The sequence below is a fragment of the Garra rufa genome, chromosome 20 (assembly GCF_049309525.1).
Source record: "Garra rufa chromosome 20, GarRuf1.0, whole genome shotgun sequence".
Lineage (NCBI taxonomy): Eukaryota > Metazoa > Chordata > Actinopteri > Cypriniformes > Cyprinidae > Garra > Garra rufa.
The window spans coordinates 1,183,589-1,201,035 of record NC_133380.1 but is presented as its reverse complement, the minus strand read 5'-3'; the positions used below and the strand labels follow the sequence as shown (position 1 = coordinate 1,201,035).

General features: G+C 36.5%; 2 protein-coding genes across 2 annotated transcripts in view; both read left to right on the top strand.

The window, feature by feature from the left end:
- Positions 1-2,866: 2,866 nt before the first annotated feature.
- LOC141293804 (protein NLRC3-like) lies at positions 2,867-8,472 on the top strand. The gene is made up of 8 exons (XM_073825867.1): positions 2,867-2,949; positions 3,040-3,272; positions 3,355-3,391; positions 3,480-5,286; positions 5,487-5,834; positions 5,915-6,064; positions 7,212-7,258; positions 7,692-8,472. The coding sequence occupies exons 1-8, from the start codon at positions 2,871-2,873 to the stop codon at positions 8,255-8,257; spliced, it is 3,267 nt and encodes a 1,088-aa protein (XP_073681968.1). The 5' UTR covers positions 2,867-2,870; the 3' UTR covers positions 8,258-8,472.
- A 4,466-nt stretch (positions 8,473-12,938) lies between these two features.
- Positions 12,939-17,447, top strand: part of LOC141293575 (lysyl oxidase homolog 4) — a 30,506-nt gene continuing 25,997 nt past the window's right edge. Inside the window, exons 1-3 of the mRNA XM_073825601.1 lie at positions 12,939-13,044; positions 13,992-14,265; positions 15,781-16,331. Of these exons, the coding sequence (XP_073681702.1) occupies positions 14,004-14,265; positions 15,781-16,331 (813 nt within the window). The 5' untranslated portion in view covers positions 12,939-13,044; positions 13,992-14,003. The remainder of the gene's footprint in view (positions 13,045-13,991; positions 14,266-15,780; positions 16,332-17,447) is intronic.

The following is a 17,447-nucleotide window of genomic DNA, read 5'->3' as shown; positions in this document are numbered from 1 at the left end:
TGTTTTTATATTAAGGTTTTTAATCTTATAGATTTTGTTGTGCAGCGTCTTATTTCAGAAAAAAAAATGTTTTGTTGTAAATTAATTGTTATACAGGCTGTTATCTTATATTTTAAGATTGAACATTTTTTATACATTTATTAATCCATTAAATTAAATAAAAGTTTTTTCAATGATAAATTAGTATTAAATAATACAAAATACATAAAATGGAAAAAAGACTTAAAAGACTGGCTTAAAAGACTTGAATTAAATTCTTAAGTACACATTTAATTTAACTCAAATAATAATTCATTTATACGTTCATTCTCAGAGTCTAACAAACGTGGAAAACTTTCCTTCCATATTAGTGGTAAATGAATATTTTCATAAATACTGATGTAGTATGATATGGAAAAAATATTGTCAAAAAATTTCTGGCCATATCGCCCTTAAATCTTAAAAATTACCATGAAAAGTACTGAAAATGAAAATGAGGAAAAGAAAATTACAATGAAATACGGATTTAATAATTAAAATTGCACATAGAAGACATAGAAAACATAGAATAAATAACATTAAAATGTTCATTTTAAAGTGCATTAATGGAATAAATCAGTTGTCAACTGTGTTTGGACGTGGCAAAAAATTGGGCTAGTTTTCTTCATTCTAGTTCATTCTTTTTAGGTGGGTTTTGAGTAAGCTTTGGGCTGGAATTTTTTTCTGAGACCTGGCAACCCTGACTCGTGTAGGTGTGGAGTTTTCAGGAAAGAGTTGGAGAAGTGCTTCAGTCAGAATACATGCTGTGGTTTTCACGAGCTTTGACGTTATTAAAAAATCATCAAGTAAGTCTTTTCATTTATTTTTGATCTTTACAAAATTTTACATACCAAGTCATTGTAGTGTTGGTACCTTCGTGTTTAGTGTTTTGATCCTCCTTTGAACTGAAGACAAAGGCATTTTTCCAACCAAAGACATTCATAAGCTTCATGTGCAGGTAGAACTTAATAAAGATGTTCTTTGTTCCTTCCAAATGATGGGATGGAGGTTTGATTTTAACAGACTGTGGGGAAAATACTGATTTCCGGTCTTCCGAAGTATTGAAAGAAAAACGCTCTAAACCAGTGGTTCTCAAAGTGGGGGGCGCACGAGTATTGCAGGGGGGGCGCGGGCCATCAGCAGAAAAATAAATACAAAAACGTAAACAGCCAAAGGACGTAACGAACGGGAGATGGATCGGTGTGTGAAAGAGAAGAGAAAACCATAGATGAATTCTCATTCAAAAGCTCAATGCAGGGCTTCAAAGTTAAAATTATTTGCAACTTTGTCGCGTCCAGCAGAGATGTCACTGACACTGCGCTCCGCTGAACTGCGGCATTCCGGCGCATCAGTCTCGGTGTACTGTACAAATCGGCATACATTTCACAAATGATAACTCAGCGGCAGAGTTAAGCTCATGCAGGGGCGTAATTTCCACTTGGGGCTTTTCAAAATCCTGTTTGTGTCCTCCAACTTTCAAATGGTTTTGTAAAAGTAATGTCTTGATTTGTAGAATGCACGCTCGGCGCCGCTGATTCGCGCGATCGTTAAAACGAAACCGAAAGTAAAAAGTGCAAGCGCATTCAAAAGCAATTTTAATACCCCACGTTTACAGAGCGACTTCCCAATGCGCGCAAATTAGTCAACATAACATATCTAGGCTGTTATTAGTATGTGGGCTATGATAAGTTGTATAGTTGTCTATAGCTCTATATCATGGTGGGAAAATTCGGTCTATTTGCACTTTGAATATTGAAAGAGTAACTTACTTTGATAATGGCTGCTTTTATTGCATACACGACTAAGAAAGAACTGTGTCATTTATTTTTTGTTATTTATACTGTAGATTCTTTAAAAATGCAGTGACTGTAATTTAAATCTAATTTAAATGGCTGTACTTATAATATAGAAAATAAACATCTTGTTCATGTACTCATATTTTCATTAATTCCTGTCCCTTGATTAAGGAGTAAAATAAATATAAAAAATGCTTTCAGAATCAGCCCATTTGCTTGTTAAACATCTGCAATCAGAATCAGCCATGAAGAATCAAGATCGGCACATTACTAAAAATAAATTGGGTGCTCCTATATTTTTTTTTGTGCTCAAACTTTTTTACGTGGTAGCACTGTAAAAAAGTTAATTTCAAGCCCTGCTATGCCTTAGGACAGCATGAAACCTACAAAAATTATATAAATAAATAAATAACATAGAGAATTATAATAATAACAGTTATTCTCCCTGTGCTATTATTTTATATTTCAAGTGTTGCATGTTTTTCTACTGTACTTTATTTTTATTTTTAACTAAGACACATTAATTTTTCATTAAGTTTAGTAAAATTATTTGTTAGTCTTAGGTGGGATAGGTATTTTTGGGAGGGGGGGGCGCCAGATTTTTTCAAAGGTTTAAAGGGGGGCGTGACCAAAAAAGTTTGAGAACCACTGCTCTAAACGATGTTGTTCATAAGAGAACTCCAAGTTCAAACCTAAAGCTACAATATGTAGGGGAGTGCGGAGCACAACGTAACACTTTTTGAATTTCTGAGATTGTTTAAATCCACATGGAATTCAGAGTATAAACTTTTATTCACATTCATTTCACACTTGTCTAGTACAAATATGTCGATTTGTTTCATAATTACTGTGTGTATGTTTTACTATCTTCACAAGTGCTCACTACTGGTGGTACTTTTGCAGTTCATTTTTGCTTATTAGTATGGTTAAATTGGATCATTGACGCTCAGCAGCAAAGACAATAAAATTGGATTAAGTACAGAAAGGATATTTATCTTATCTCACACATTTAAGTGCGGTAGAGTTGAACTGGTTTTCTTTTTTTGACACGGCAGAATGGCAAAGCGATTGGAAGACGGTTGGAAAGAGGATGAATGTGGGGGAAGTATGTCACCAAAAAAGAGTCGTATCGAAAGTAAGAAGACATTTATTTTGTTGTTAGACAATAATTTGCTCAATCCTTAATATTTACACAGTTTTGATAAATTATTAATTTTTTAAACAGATGCTGACAGCGTTCAAACACATTCTGGAAACATGACATTTCAACAGCATAACAATCTTCCACAAGTTGATAATAGTAATAATAATAGTAATTCTTTATCACCTGGACAACTGATTCATAACCCGAATATTCAGTATAACTCCACAATTGACCTGAAGGATGGTTGTACAGCATTTGCTCCAAACTTGGTGCAAACCAACATAACTGGTGATGTTAACATGAACCTACATGTGGTGAGTGTCTGATCACTAACATACTCTAATACTGATCATTTAAGATATGTGTATGCTTATGTGTGTGTATTTGTTTTTTCAGCCACAGGTGTCTCGCTCTACCTCGGTAAACAAACATGGTAGGAATATTTTCATAGAACACTGTTTATTCATAAGTGTGATGCTTCTGTTAATGATATAACTTTCCAACATTGTCCTGGATTTTAGAAGTTCTTCAGAACATAAAGAGTGAGATGAAATCTAGAATGATGGAGGACTCTGAGTGGATTTTAGAGGGCAGTGAATCACAGCCAGTGTCTCTAAATGAGATCTACACGCAACTGTTCATCATCAATGACGAGTCGGACCCCATCAATAAAGAACATGAGATCTGGCAGATGGAGACGACACATGATTTAGACACATCAGCACTGAAAGTCATCAACTATAATCAAATCCTTCGACCGCCTCTAGGCAAGAACAGAAACATAAAGACCGTTTTGACTAAAGGAATTGCTGGAATTGGAAAAACGCTCACCGTGAAGAAGTTTGTCCTCGACTGGGGAAGAGGAGAATCAAATCAAGAGCTAGACTTTGTGTTTCTGCTCCCGTTTAGAGAACTGAACTTGGTTACAGGAGAAAAGAGTCTTTTTGATCTGATCTGTGTGTTTTACTCTGAGTTTAGAGAGGCGAGAGAGATCCCTGAATGGATGTGCAATAGGAAAGTTCTGTTCATCCTAGATGGTCTGGATGAATATAAGAAGGATTTGAACTTTCAGAGCAGCCTTTTGTCGGATGTGACTGAAGAAGCCACAGTGGATGTCCTTCTAGTAAACCTTCTACGAAGAAAACTGCTTCCATCTGCAAACGTGTGGATCACCAGCCGTCCCGTCGCAGCTATACAGCTTCCGACTGAGATCTTCATACATGGGTACATCACACAGATCAGAGGATTCACAGATGAGCAAAAGGAGGAGTACTTTAAGAAGCAGTTTGAGAATCCAGAGCAAAGGAAAGAAGTCATCTGTCACCTGAAGAATCAGAAGAGCCTCTGGATATTGTGCCACATCCCTCTGTTTTGCTGGATTTCATCGGTTGTTCTCAGAGACATTATTGAAAAACTAAATGAAGATAGAAACATGCCCTCAAGTCTGACGGAAATGTACATCCACTATCTGCTCATTCAGACTGAGCTGAGCCACAAGAAATATCAAGGACAAGAGCTGTCACAAGAAGACGCTCTCCAGAAACATAAAGAAGTGATTCTGAAACTGGCAGAGCTGGCATACAGACAACTGAAGGAAACAGACGAAGGGATTCTGCAGAAAGATTATGTAATTTTCAAAGAAGAAGACTTGATGAAATATAACATCTCTGTTGGTGAATTGTCTCCGTATGCTGGCATTATTACCTGTGTCTCAGAACGCACATCTCCGTTTTCTGACACCAAACTTTTCAGCTTTGTTCATCTCAGTATCCAGGAGTTCTTTGCAGCCATGTTTGCATTTCAAGAATTTCTATCAGGAAATCAAGACTCCCTGGAATTAAGTTCAGCTAAAAAGAGGCAGAAGTCTAGTTTGAGTGGTTTTCTCAAGCTTTTGATTGATGAGGCCTTGAAAAGCAGAAATGGTCACTTGGACCTTTTTAACAGCTTTGTCTTTGGGATTTCTTGTGATACCAGCAGAGGGTTACTAGAAGGATTCCTCCCTCCAGACAGGAGCTGTAGTTCAGATGATCACAGAAAGGTGGCCAAGTACATTAAGACTTTGATGAATAAACGTCTGTCTTCTGAGAGATGCATCGGTCTAGTCCGTTGCCTGGTGGAGCTCAAGAATCAGTCTTTCTTGCAAGCAATGCATGAGCTTGAACGCTCACAGTCCATTAAGCCTCTCACACCATTCCAGTGCTCACTTCTGGCTCACCAGTTTGTGATGTCAGATACGAAACACCAAGAGTTTGACCTCAGGAAATACAACATCACTTTAGACGGGTTTCAGAGATTCTCTCCAGCCATCGCATGCTTCAGAAAGGCTCTGTAAGTACTGTGATGTTAAACATCTTCAGAATGTTTGAGGAAATATTCCCAATCAAATTTGAATTTTCTAAAGTTTAAATGCAAAATTGTTACAGTTTCAGTCCAAAACTGTAACAGGTTAAAAACAAACTTTGAACATTTATAAGTAACATTTTGAGTTTTAATGCAAGATTGTAACAGTGTTAATGCAACATTGACAGACTGAAAGGAAGCAGCATCACAGAGCAGCACTGTGAGATCCTGAAGCGTTACCTGACATCCCCAAACTCTCACCTGACTCATCTCCATCTCAGCCACAATGGTCTGGGTCTGTCTGCACTGGAGCATCTTTCCACAGCACTCTGTGATCTAAACTGCCAGATTGAGATCCTGAACCTGAGCCACAATAACTTCCAGAGTCAGGACATGGAGCAGATCAGGAAAGTGCTTTCTGGAGAAAACCTGAATCTGAGAGTCCTGGACCTGAGCGACAATCCTCTCCAGGATTCAGGAGTGAAGATACTCTCAGATGGACTGCAGAGTCCTAACTGTCATCTTGAAGTTCTGAAGTAAGACAAACTAATCAGAGTCTAAACACAGATAAAGAGGAGAATTTGGCAGAATATATTGATGTGTTTGTGCATTATAGGCTTTCAGGCTGTCAGATTACAGAAGGAGTTTATCAGCTGCTGTCGTCTTTGAAAGTCAATTCTTCATATCTGAGAGAACTAGACCTGCGCTATAATGATCTTAGACACTTCAGACAGGAGAATCTACAGCAAGAGCTGCTCTCACTGAGGTACTGTAGCTTGTCTCTGCTGTTGTTTCATTATATGGAAGATTGATATATACATCCACTGCATCCCGTGAGACTAGTAGTGAGGACTTTGACTCTGATTCTGGTCATTTTTACACCAGTAGGTGGTTACCATTCATAAACAGCCTCTAGCATTATTGCTCAGTAGGTTTGTCTACTGATATGTTACAAACTGTATGTTTACTTGTGTTATAGTTAAAACTACAAGTGCTACTAAAGAGCATAGATCCTTAAACACAGACCACTTAGGATTTTATGAACTAGTCTGGACACTGTATTCAGGAATCATTATATGGTGTTGTTTTGACACTGATTAAAACATGAATGCATTGCATTCGGGAAGAGAGATTATCCATTCATGTTTAAAAAAGTGTTTAAAGGGATCATGAATGCAGTTTCAGATTTTTATGTTGTATGTTATGCTTGTCAAGGTTTGTTTTGTAATGGGTTTTTTTGCACCAAAAAGTTTGAGTATCTGTAAAAATGACAATTGTGTATCTTCATTTATTTTTATTTAAAAACTCAGTTTCAAGAGGCGTAATTGCCCACTGCTGTGATGGGAAAACTTTATTGCATCGTATCCATGCGCTTCTTCACAGCTTGAAAGTCTATTTACCCGACCAAAAAACCAAAAAGCTCTATGACCACAGGCATATTAAAACTAACTTAAATCAAGTCATCTATTTACAGTGTTAAGACTGTTTCACACTGAGCATGGCTCGAAAAATTGAGGCAAATCGCTGACGAATGGTGCTTTCACACCGAGCACGAAATGATTGATCGCCTTCTGCTATTTTACGCCAAAAAACTGACACACAGGATTAAAAATAAATGTGAATGTTCATGCATGGTGTGAATAGCCCCATAGGGATCAATTGTTTTGATTCTAAAAAAATTTCACGTTCAGTGTGGAAAGAATATAATTTGCTTTGAATTTTAAATGCTGAAGTTAGTTTTGAGTTCTGAAATTTACAGTATGTTTTTATTATAGAGTAACCTCTCAATAATCTGTGTAATCTATTTCATGATCCCTTTAAATGTATATTATGATTGTGTATGTTGTGATTCTACTCTTCTCTTGTGATTCAACACACTGACCCATACTAACCTTAATCCTTACACTAACTAGAATTTCCACTGGAGGAGAATGTGGTCACAAACCAGGACTGTATCAATGTGAGTTTAAACATACACATATGATATTGAATCCACATCAAGATTTTAGGGTTAAAATTAGAGCTACTTGGACATGGCAAAAATTTACATTTGGTCAATATTATTATTGTGAAATTCAATCATTTGTTTTAGTCAATATTGAAGTCATGATTATTTATTATTTGGAGTGGGCAATATGACCAAAATCTTTTGAGTAATTGTTTTGAAAATAGTGATATATCATGTGTAGTTTGCTGGAAGTAATAGTTGGTATGATGTTAACATTTTAGATAGCAGTGAAATTTCACTATTCTTGATACCAGTTTCACAGTAACACAGCTATGTACACAACACTGTTTTTAAAGAGAAATGAACAGTAATATAAGGTATGGTCTATAATACATCTTGAGAACTGTTGTTGCCAATGCAAGCTGAATTTTTTCTCTGTTTATAGATTTCAAAGCACTCAGCTTTGACCCTCAGACGGCTAATGAATACCTCTCTCTGAGCGAGAACAACACTAAAGTCAGTTGTCAGACGAGGAAACAGCGTAATGCCGATGCTAATGACGAGAGATTCGACAAGTGCAACCAGGTCCTGAGCTGCCAGCCTCTGATTGGACGAAGCTTCTTTATCGTGGATGTGATTGGTCCGGTCGTGCATGTGGGCGTGGCCTGTAAGGGGATAAAGAGAAAAGGAAAGGGTGATCAAGTACATCTGGGACGCAATAAGATATCGTGGAGTTTACGTTGCTCAAAAATGTGTGCAGCTCATCACAACAAAAAAGCTGTATCAATTCAATCTGACTTCATCAGTAAACTGGGTGTGTTTGTGGACCGAGACGCTGGTTCTGTTTGCTTCTATATGTTGAGTCCAGAGTATAAACTCTTGTACATGTTTGATGCTGAGTTTCCTGAGGATCAGGAGCTTTATGCTGCGTTCAGGATCCAGGACACAAACAGCTCAGTCATTCTCAGACAAGAATCGCTAGAAATAGATGCAGTTACTGTCTGTGATTGACTCCTCAGATCTGGAGAGATGTGTGTGATCAGACCTGCTGAAAACAACCAAAACACTGAACCTCTGATTATCCAGCAGATCTGAATCCTGTGATCAACATTCTCTGTTTAAGACTGTGAAACTATTGTTTGAGTCATTATTACAAACAATGTCATGTTCATGATTCAGCTGTAAAATTGTATTAAACAAAAGTGAATAAATTTCAGTCGGTTAAACCAGTTGCACGTCTTTGTGTTCTTTAAATCAGTAGTTCACCCAAAAATGTAGATGTAGATGAGTTTGTTTGTTCATCAGATTTGGATAAATGTGTGATTCCATCACTGTGTCACCAAAGGATCCTCTGCAGTGAATGGGTGCCGTCAGAATGAAAGTCCAAACAGCTGATAAAAACATCACAATAATCCACAAGTAATCCACATCACTCCAGTCCATCGGTTAACATCTGGAGAAGACAAAAGCTGAAACAAATCATTAAGACTTTTTTTTAAAAATCTAAAATACGAGTCCATAATCCATAATAACGCTTCCTCCAGTGAAAAAGTTCATCTCCTGTTGTCTCTCACATCAAAATCCAGCCACATATTTGTTTAGAGCTGTTTTGGCTTGTAAAAAAAAAAAAAAATTAATTGATCTGTGCAGATTTCTCTCCTGATTCAGACCACAACACAAAGAGCGAGTTCACAAATAATTTGATTCAGATCGCAGATTGGGTTTTGTTTGTACAAAACCAAACAAAGAGGGAAAGAAAATGCAATATACGGATACAAAAATGAACAGAGTTTTATTATAGTAAGAGTAGCCATAGTTTTCACTGCTAATTCATTTATTTTTTGCCTACATTTGCTTTCCAGTAGTTAAACAATCCAAAGAAAACATCTTTAAAACAGAAAGAAAAGTCACAAAATGAGATCAAATGCAAGGGTGTAGGTTTTTAATGTTCATCTAAAGTTAAAACGTGGATTTGATAGTTATATCTCTCAACCTTAACTAAAATCAAAATGAAAACAGAAATTATTTTAAAAGAATGAATATTTATATTGTTTGCCTTCACAGTGGTTTATGGCTGATGGCATGTGGTGCTGTAGATGATTGTATTTATTTGCTCATGTTGCTCAGTGAATGTAACTGGTTTATTTGCAATAAACTCGTCTTAGCAACAGCATCAAATATTATGAGGTTTTGCAGCAATAGCCCTCCGTCATTGGGTTCTGCTCATGTCTTCATTCTCGAGGTGGGTGGCGTTTGCTGTCGTTAAATCAGCTTCAAAGAGCCTCGTTTACACTGCGGTGAACAAACACAAAGCAGCGTTAATAATGAATTCACGAGTGAAACATCCTGCTCTCTCCAGCAGAGGGCGCCACTGCTACCAGAAAGACATGTAGACGTGTTATGGAACAATCATTCATTTTAAACGCTGCCTACACGAATAACTTACAGAAGAAAGGCTAGTTATTGCGTCTGTGGCTCCATTAATAGTCTGCATCAGTCATTTAAGACCCTCGTCTGACTTTAATCATCTGCGGAGTCGCTCATAAATGAGTCACTGAGTTAGAAGCGTGATGTCAGTCTGCTTTGATTCCTCCTCCTCATCTCAAGCGATGGACCATGGACGTGATGATAGTGAGGATCTGCTGGAGAGAGAGAGAGACTGTGTGTGTGTGTGTGTGTGTGTGTGTGTGTGTGTGTGTGTGTGTGTGTGTGTGTGTGTGTGTGTGTGTGTGTGTGTGTGTGTGTGTGTGTGTGTGTGTTTATTTCTCTCTCACACACTCATTTTGGGTGTGGACGCGCGCCAGAGATCCCAGTGTTAAATTATAGCTCAAGCAGACTGAGAGGTGAGACTGACAAACATGATCCACTAGTTTCATTTCACAATCAGGGTTATCATAAAGACATTTTTACATTTAGGCTACTGAGGGAAACATGAGTGATGCTTTCCAGTGTTAAACCCACTGTCCCTGGACGGTTTCCAAGGCGTTGCCATGCAGTGTTTTCCAAAGTTGTTATTTTGTTGCTATGCGGTGTTTTTAGGACATTACAATGTTTCTTATAGAAGACTGTTTCCGCCATGGAACAGGAAACTTTTTAAAAATTAAAAAGGTATTAATTCTAATTGCAACTTTTTGTCACACAATCTGGATTTTGTTTATCGCATTTTTAAGGCAAAATTACGATTATGAGATATAAACACAGAATTATGACTTTTTCCTCACAGTTTGTATCTCATAAATCTCATAACATTTTTCAGTTTATATCTTGCAAATTATGCTTTTTTTTACAGAGTTTACTTTTTTCTCACAATCCTGACTTTTTTCTCCTCACAACTGCAAGTGTATGTCTTGCAATTGCGACTTTTTTACCCAGAAATGTGAGATAAGAAGTCTCAAATACCATTTTTAGTTTTTTATTTTCTGTCAGAAACAAGCTTCCATCGTTTCTAGGTGTTTATGTTTTGTGTGAAAAGAGTCCTTGAATTATTCCTTCAGTGTTTGTCCATAGCAATAAAAATCTGATCGGGATCAAATCGCAAATAATTTGATTCATTTCTGGGCTTTGGAGCGGGTCCGCAAATCGATTTGGATCGAAACTTTGCTTATTGCAAATCATTTGATTTAGATCGGAACTTCAGAGTGGGTTTGCGGATCTTTTGATCCAGATCACAACTTTGGAAGGTGAATTGTGAATCTTTTAATTTAGATTGGAACTTCGGAGTGTGAATCGCAAATCATTTGATCCAGATTGAGACTTCTGAGCGGGTTTGCAAATCGATTTAGATTGGAACTTTGGTGCGCGAATCACAAACCTTTCGATTCAGATTTAAACTTCTGAATGTGAATCGTGAATCATTTGATTCAGATTAGAACTTTGGAGTGCGAATCATTTGATCACATCGGAACTTTGCATATGCCACACCATTTGATTTAGATCGGAACTTCAAAATGGGTTCACAGATTTTTTGATCCAGATCGGAACTTCAGAGTGCGAATCACAACTCTTTTGATTCAGATTAGAACTTTGGAGTGCAAATCATTTGTGACACTGGACCACAAAACCAGTCATAAGGTAAAATTTTACAAAACTGAGATATATACATCGTATGAAAGCTCATTAAATAAGCTTTCTATTGATGTATGGTTTGTTAGGATAGGACAATATTTAGAGATACATCTATTTGAAAATCTGGAATCTAAGGGTGCAAAAAATCAGAATACTGAGAAAATCACCTTTTGTTGTCCAAATTAAGTTCTTAACAATGCATATTACTAATCAAAAATTACATTTGGATAGGTTTACAGTAGGAATTTTACAAAAAATCTTCATGGAACATGATATTTACTTAATTTCCTAATGATTTTTGGCATAAAAGAAAAATCAATAATTTTGACCCATACTATGTATTTTTGGCTATTGCTACAAATACAGGTCCTTCACAAAAAATTAGCATATTGTGATAAAGTTCATTATTTTCTGTAATGTACTGATAAACATTAGACTTTCATATATTTTAGATTCGTTACACACAACTGAAGTAGTTCAAGCCTTTTATTGTTTTAAAATTGATGATTTTGGCATACAGCTCATGAAAACCCAAAATTCCTTATATAATTTTTTGAGAAGGACCTGTATAGCCCAGCGACTTAAGACTGGTTTTGTGGTCCAGGGTCACATTTGATCACATCGGAACGTCGGCTCGCGAAACACGAATCGTTTGATTCAGATCGGAACTTCGGAGTGGGTTTGCAAATCGCTTTGGATCGAAACTTCAAAATGGGTTCACGGATCTTTTGAAGTTCACAGAACTTCGGAGGGTGAATCGCAAATCTTTTAATTCAGATCAGGACTTTGGAGTGCGAATCATGAATCATTTGATTCAGATCAGGACTTCGGAGCAGTTTAGCAAATCGATTTGGATCGGAACTTCAAAATGGGTTTGCAGATCTTTTGATCCAGATCAGAAATTTGTGTGAATCGCGAATCTTTTAATTCAGATCGAGAAGTTAAAGCCATAGATCGCGAATCTTTTGAATCAGATGGAACTTCAGCATGCAAATCACAAATCTTTTGATTCAGATTAACTTTGGAGAGGGAATCATTTGATCACATCGGAACATCGGCTTGCAAAACACAAATCGTTTGATTCAGTTCGGGACTTCGATTTAGAACGGACAGGACTGTTAAAACAAAACACAAAGTTGAAAAAAAGAAAGGAAGTATAGGACTATGCAAAAGATATTAAAGAATTTTTGATTCAGAGTTTTTTCAGTTTATATCTTGCAATTATGCTTTTCCACAGTATTCTGAGTTTACTTTTTTACTGCCAAAGGTGATTGTTTTTTTTCTCTCACAAATGCAAGTTTATATCTTGCAATTATTACTTTTTCACTCAGAACTGTGAGACGAGAAGTCACAAGTAGCATTTTTAGTTTTTTATTTTGTGGTAGAAACAAGCTTCCATTGTTTCTAGGTGTTTCTTTAAGTTTTATGTGAAAAGAGCCCTTGAATCTCGTCCATAAACTGAAAAAATCTGCAAAAGTGAGTTGTGAAACTGTGCTGCACGTTGAGATAAAAAATGAGTGTGTCACTTTAAAACAGCACTTTATAAAACAATTCAGTGAAGAAAAAAAAAGTCGGCTTTACATAAACCAAAAGAAAAAAAAGGGAAAGTGAGTGAGAGAGAGAGAGAGAGAGAGCGAGCAGTAGCTGACTGTCAGAGGTTTAACTCTCTCTCCATCTCACTCTGGGTCAGTGTTTCAGCAGCTCTGGTCTGATCACACGCGTCGCTCTGACAGGTGAGTCACTGCTCATTCCTCTAATCGTCACATTCATCTACACATACTGACTGTTTTTCTCTGCAGAGCATTCACACATATTTCATCAAGTTTCTGGGGTTTTCTGTCTGTTTTCCTCTGTTAGTTTTCTCTAGGATTTTCTTGCATGTAAATAATTGTGTATTTGTGCATCAGAATCTCATCATCTTTGAATTTAAAGTGCCGCTTCACTAAAAATGATCATTCTGTCATCCTTTACTTTCTATCATTCTAAACCGGAGTTTCTTTCTTCGGCTGAAGACAAAATTGAAAGAACATTTAGGAGCAAACAACACTGAACTCCACTGACTTTCACTGTGCGCATAAGAAAACATGGACGTTTTTCAAAATATCTTCTAAATCATGACAGAACGTTGATTTTTGGGTGAAATTCACTATAAAGTCTCTATCCAGCGTGACCTTTGGAGTCTTACTTTTATATCTAACAATTGTGAGTTATTTTGGCTTTAGATTAGATGTGAACTCAGATTAAGATATTTTGAACCCTATTGACTTTCATTATACATTTCTTGAAATATCTTCTCATATGGTTGATTTTTGGCTGAGGTTTCCCATAAAGTCCCAATCCGCCATGAGCTGCAGTCCTCAGCGAGTTTTAATTCTAAGCGTTTAAGTGGAATGTGTGTGTGGTTTGTACGTCTGTGGTTGTGTTTGGGTTGTGATATAACACACAACACACAACACACATGCAGCTGTGAACGTGACAATGATGGCCTCAGACCGCTCAAACATACATGCATGATCCAGCCATCTTCTCTTCTCTGGTTAATTTGAACTTGTCTTTGTCTTCTCTGCTCTGTGCTCTGGGTTAATTACTGCTGGCAGGAGTCATTAGCTCTGATTGCATGTGATGGCAGGATGCCAGATGTTGTTTTAAGGTTGATGTGTCATTGCATGTTTGACCGCAGGCAGAGAGGAAGATGACGATGACGATGGTGTTCCAGCCGCTCCTCCTGCTCCTCGCCGTAGCTCCGCTCGCTCGCGGGATCCCGGGATTCCAGGTGCGTCTGGTGGGCGGCGGGAGCAAGTTCGAGGGCCGGCTGGAGGTGCTGTATAACGGCGCGTGGGGAACCGTGTGTGACGATGAGGTCAACATCAATCTGGCCAACGTGGTGTGCCGCCAACTGGGCTTTTCTCGTGGACTCACCTGGGCTCACAGCGCCAAGTTCGGCGAGGGACGCGGTAAGATGGGAATAAAATAGAGAAATATGAACACTTACGATCATGTTCCTGCCCATTAAATGTTAGATGCAGGCACACAACGTTATAATATGTTATGATATTTAGTTTTTAGTTTGTGTAACCAAAATCCAACGTTAAGTCAACATCTGTCCAACGTTGAGGTCTGACATCTGGTGCCTGCTGGGTTTTTATCGCGCAGTTGACTCTCTTTCCTCACAATTGCAATATATCGCAATACACAAGTTTTTCATTTTCATGAGATGTAATCTTCGAATTTCTACTTTTTTCTCTAAATTTCGAGTTTGTATCTGACAATTGTGAGTTATTAATTCTGAGTTATTAATTGCAAGAAATAGACTTAGAATTTCTACTTTTTTCCCCAAATTTCAAGTTTTTATCTAACAATTACGAGTAATTAATTCAGAGTTAATAATTGCAAGAAATAAACTAAGAATTCCAACTTTATTTCTTAAAATTTTGAGTTTTTGTGAAACAATTGCAAGTAATTAGTTCCAAGTTAATAATAATTGCAAGAAATAAACTTAGAATTTCAACTTTTTCCTCAGAATTTCAAGTTTATATCTAATTCCGAGTTAATAATTGCAAGAAATAAACGTAGAATTACAGCTTTTTTCTTAAAATTTCTCGTTTTTATCTAACAATTGTGAGTAATTAATTCTGAGTTAAGAAATAAGCTTAGAATTATAGCTTTTTTTCTGAAAATATTGAATTTATATCTAACAATTGTGAGTAATTAATTCAGAGTTAATAATTGCAAGAAATAAACTAAGAATTTCAATTTTTTTTTTCTCAAATTTTCAAGTTTTTCTCTAACAATTGCAAGTAATTAATTCTGCATTAATAATTGCAATAAATAAACATAGAATTTCAACTTTTTCCTCAGAATTTCAAGTTTATATCTAATTCCGAGTTAATAATTGCAAGAAATAACCGTAGAATTACAGCTTTTTTCTTAAAATTTCTCGTTTTTATCTAACGATTGTGAGTAATTAATTCCGAATTAAGAAATAAACGTAGAATTACAGCTTTTTTTCTGAAAATATTGAATTTATATCTAACAATTGTAATTAATTACGAGATGTAAATTAAGAATTCCAACTTTTTTTGTCAGTTTTAATTGTGTTCCGAGTTATTAATTGCAAAAATAAAATTTGATTCTAAGCTTGAGTTTATAATAACAATTGCAAGTTATTTGCGAATTGCAAATCAGAATGCCGAGGAAAAAAAGGTCAGAGTTGTGAGAAAAAAGTGATACATTTTTATGACATTTTCAATTGTGAGATAAAAAAAGTCACAATTTAAAAACAAAACAATTAAAGCAAAAGTCGCAATTATCTTTTTTTTTTTTTACATGGGCTGTTCATTCCATGTTCGTTCTATCTTTATTTTGCAAAGCACTTAAATAATGTGACTGTCGTCTTCATCTGATGTTGTTCAATCACAGCTTGCATCTTCTCTCAGTGCTTGAGTATTTCTGGTTCTCTGTGTGTTCAGGTCCGATCTGGCTGGATAACGTCTTGTGTTCGGGCTCGGAGAGCTCGCTGTCGGACTGTGGATCGAACGGTTGGGGTGTGAGCGACTGCACTCACGCTGAAGATCTGGGAGTGATCTGCAGTCCGGATCGACCCAATCAGGGTCACGTCCCCCGTTACCAGGAACCTCCAGTATCTCACACCTCCAACGTGGTCTCGAACGCTCCTCCGGCCGTCCCTCCGCCCGCCGGCTCCACCCATCATCGCGGACACGAGATCGCCCTCAACCGCGGCCGCGGGCCATCGTCGCCGCAGATCAACGGCCATCGCATCCAGCTGCGCAGGTACGAGAGCGCAGTCACCGCACGCGCACACGACAACGGCCTGCCGCGGGGACACCAGATACCAGACTTCCTGCGCGGCAGAACCTCCTACAGGAGAACACAGGAAGTGACGCCCAGACAGACCACCAGACACCCGGAGAGACCGCCGCCAGCACCAGAGCCGGTTTACAGCCCTGAGCCGGAGCACAGTAACAGGCTGGATCTGGACTTCACCGACACGGAAGAGCAGGTCAGACAGAGTCTCTAATGACTTTATTTGATCAAAAATAGAGTCAAAATCTGAAATCATTTTATCATTTAAAATAACTGTTTTCTGTGTGAATATCTGTTCAACTCTAATTTATTTCTTTGATCAAAACTGGATTTTCAGCATCATTACTCATCTTCAGTGTCACATGATCTTCAGAAATCATTTTAATATACTGATTTGCTGCTCAAGAATTATTTTATTCTTATTATTCTCATACTATACAACAACTGACAACTGTAAGTTATTAATTCTGAATTAATAATTGTAAGATATAAACTTTCGAATTTCGATTTTTTATTTATAAAACTGTAAGTCTAACAATTGTGAGTTATTAATTCTGAGTTAAGAATTGCAAGATATAAATTTAGAATTTCAACTTTTTTTTCTCTGAATTTCGAGTTTATATCTAACAATTGTGAGTTATTAATTTCAAGTTATTATTTGCAAGATATAAAACTTAAAATTCAAACCTTTTTTCTCAGAATTTAAATTTTTTATTTATAACATTTGTAAGTTATTCATTCCGAGTTAAAATTTGCAAGAAATAAATTTAGAATTACAACTTTTTTCTCAGAATTTTGAGTTTATATCTAACAATTGTGAGTTATTAATTTTTAAGTTAATAATTGCAAGATATAAATTCGAAATTCTAAGAAAAAAAGTTGGAATTCTAAGTTTTTATCTAACAATTGTGAGTTATTAATTTCAAGTTATTATTTGCAAGAAATAAACTTAGAATTCCAACTTTTTTCCTCAGAATTTCGAATTTTCATTTATAAAGTTTGCAAGTTATTATTTGCAAGATTTGTACTTAAAATAACTTTTTTTCTCAAAATGTAAAAGATTAAAAAAAAATGATACTTTTGTTGATCAAAGGACACATTATATTGATCAAAAGTGTCAGTGAAGACATTTATAATGTTCCGAAAGATTTCTATTTTTCTATTTTGAATTTTCTATTTTTAGATTTCTATTTTTAATTAATGCTGTTCTTTTGAACTTTCTGTTCATCTGTAAATCCTGAAAAATAAAATGTATGACAGTTTCTACACATATTAGGCAACACAACTGTCCTCATTTAAATTTTCCAGGTTT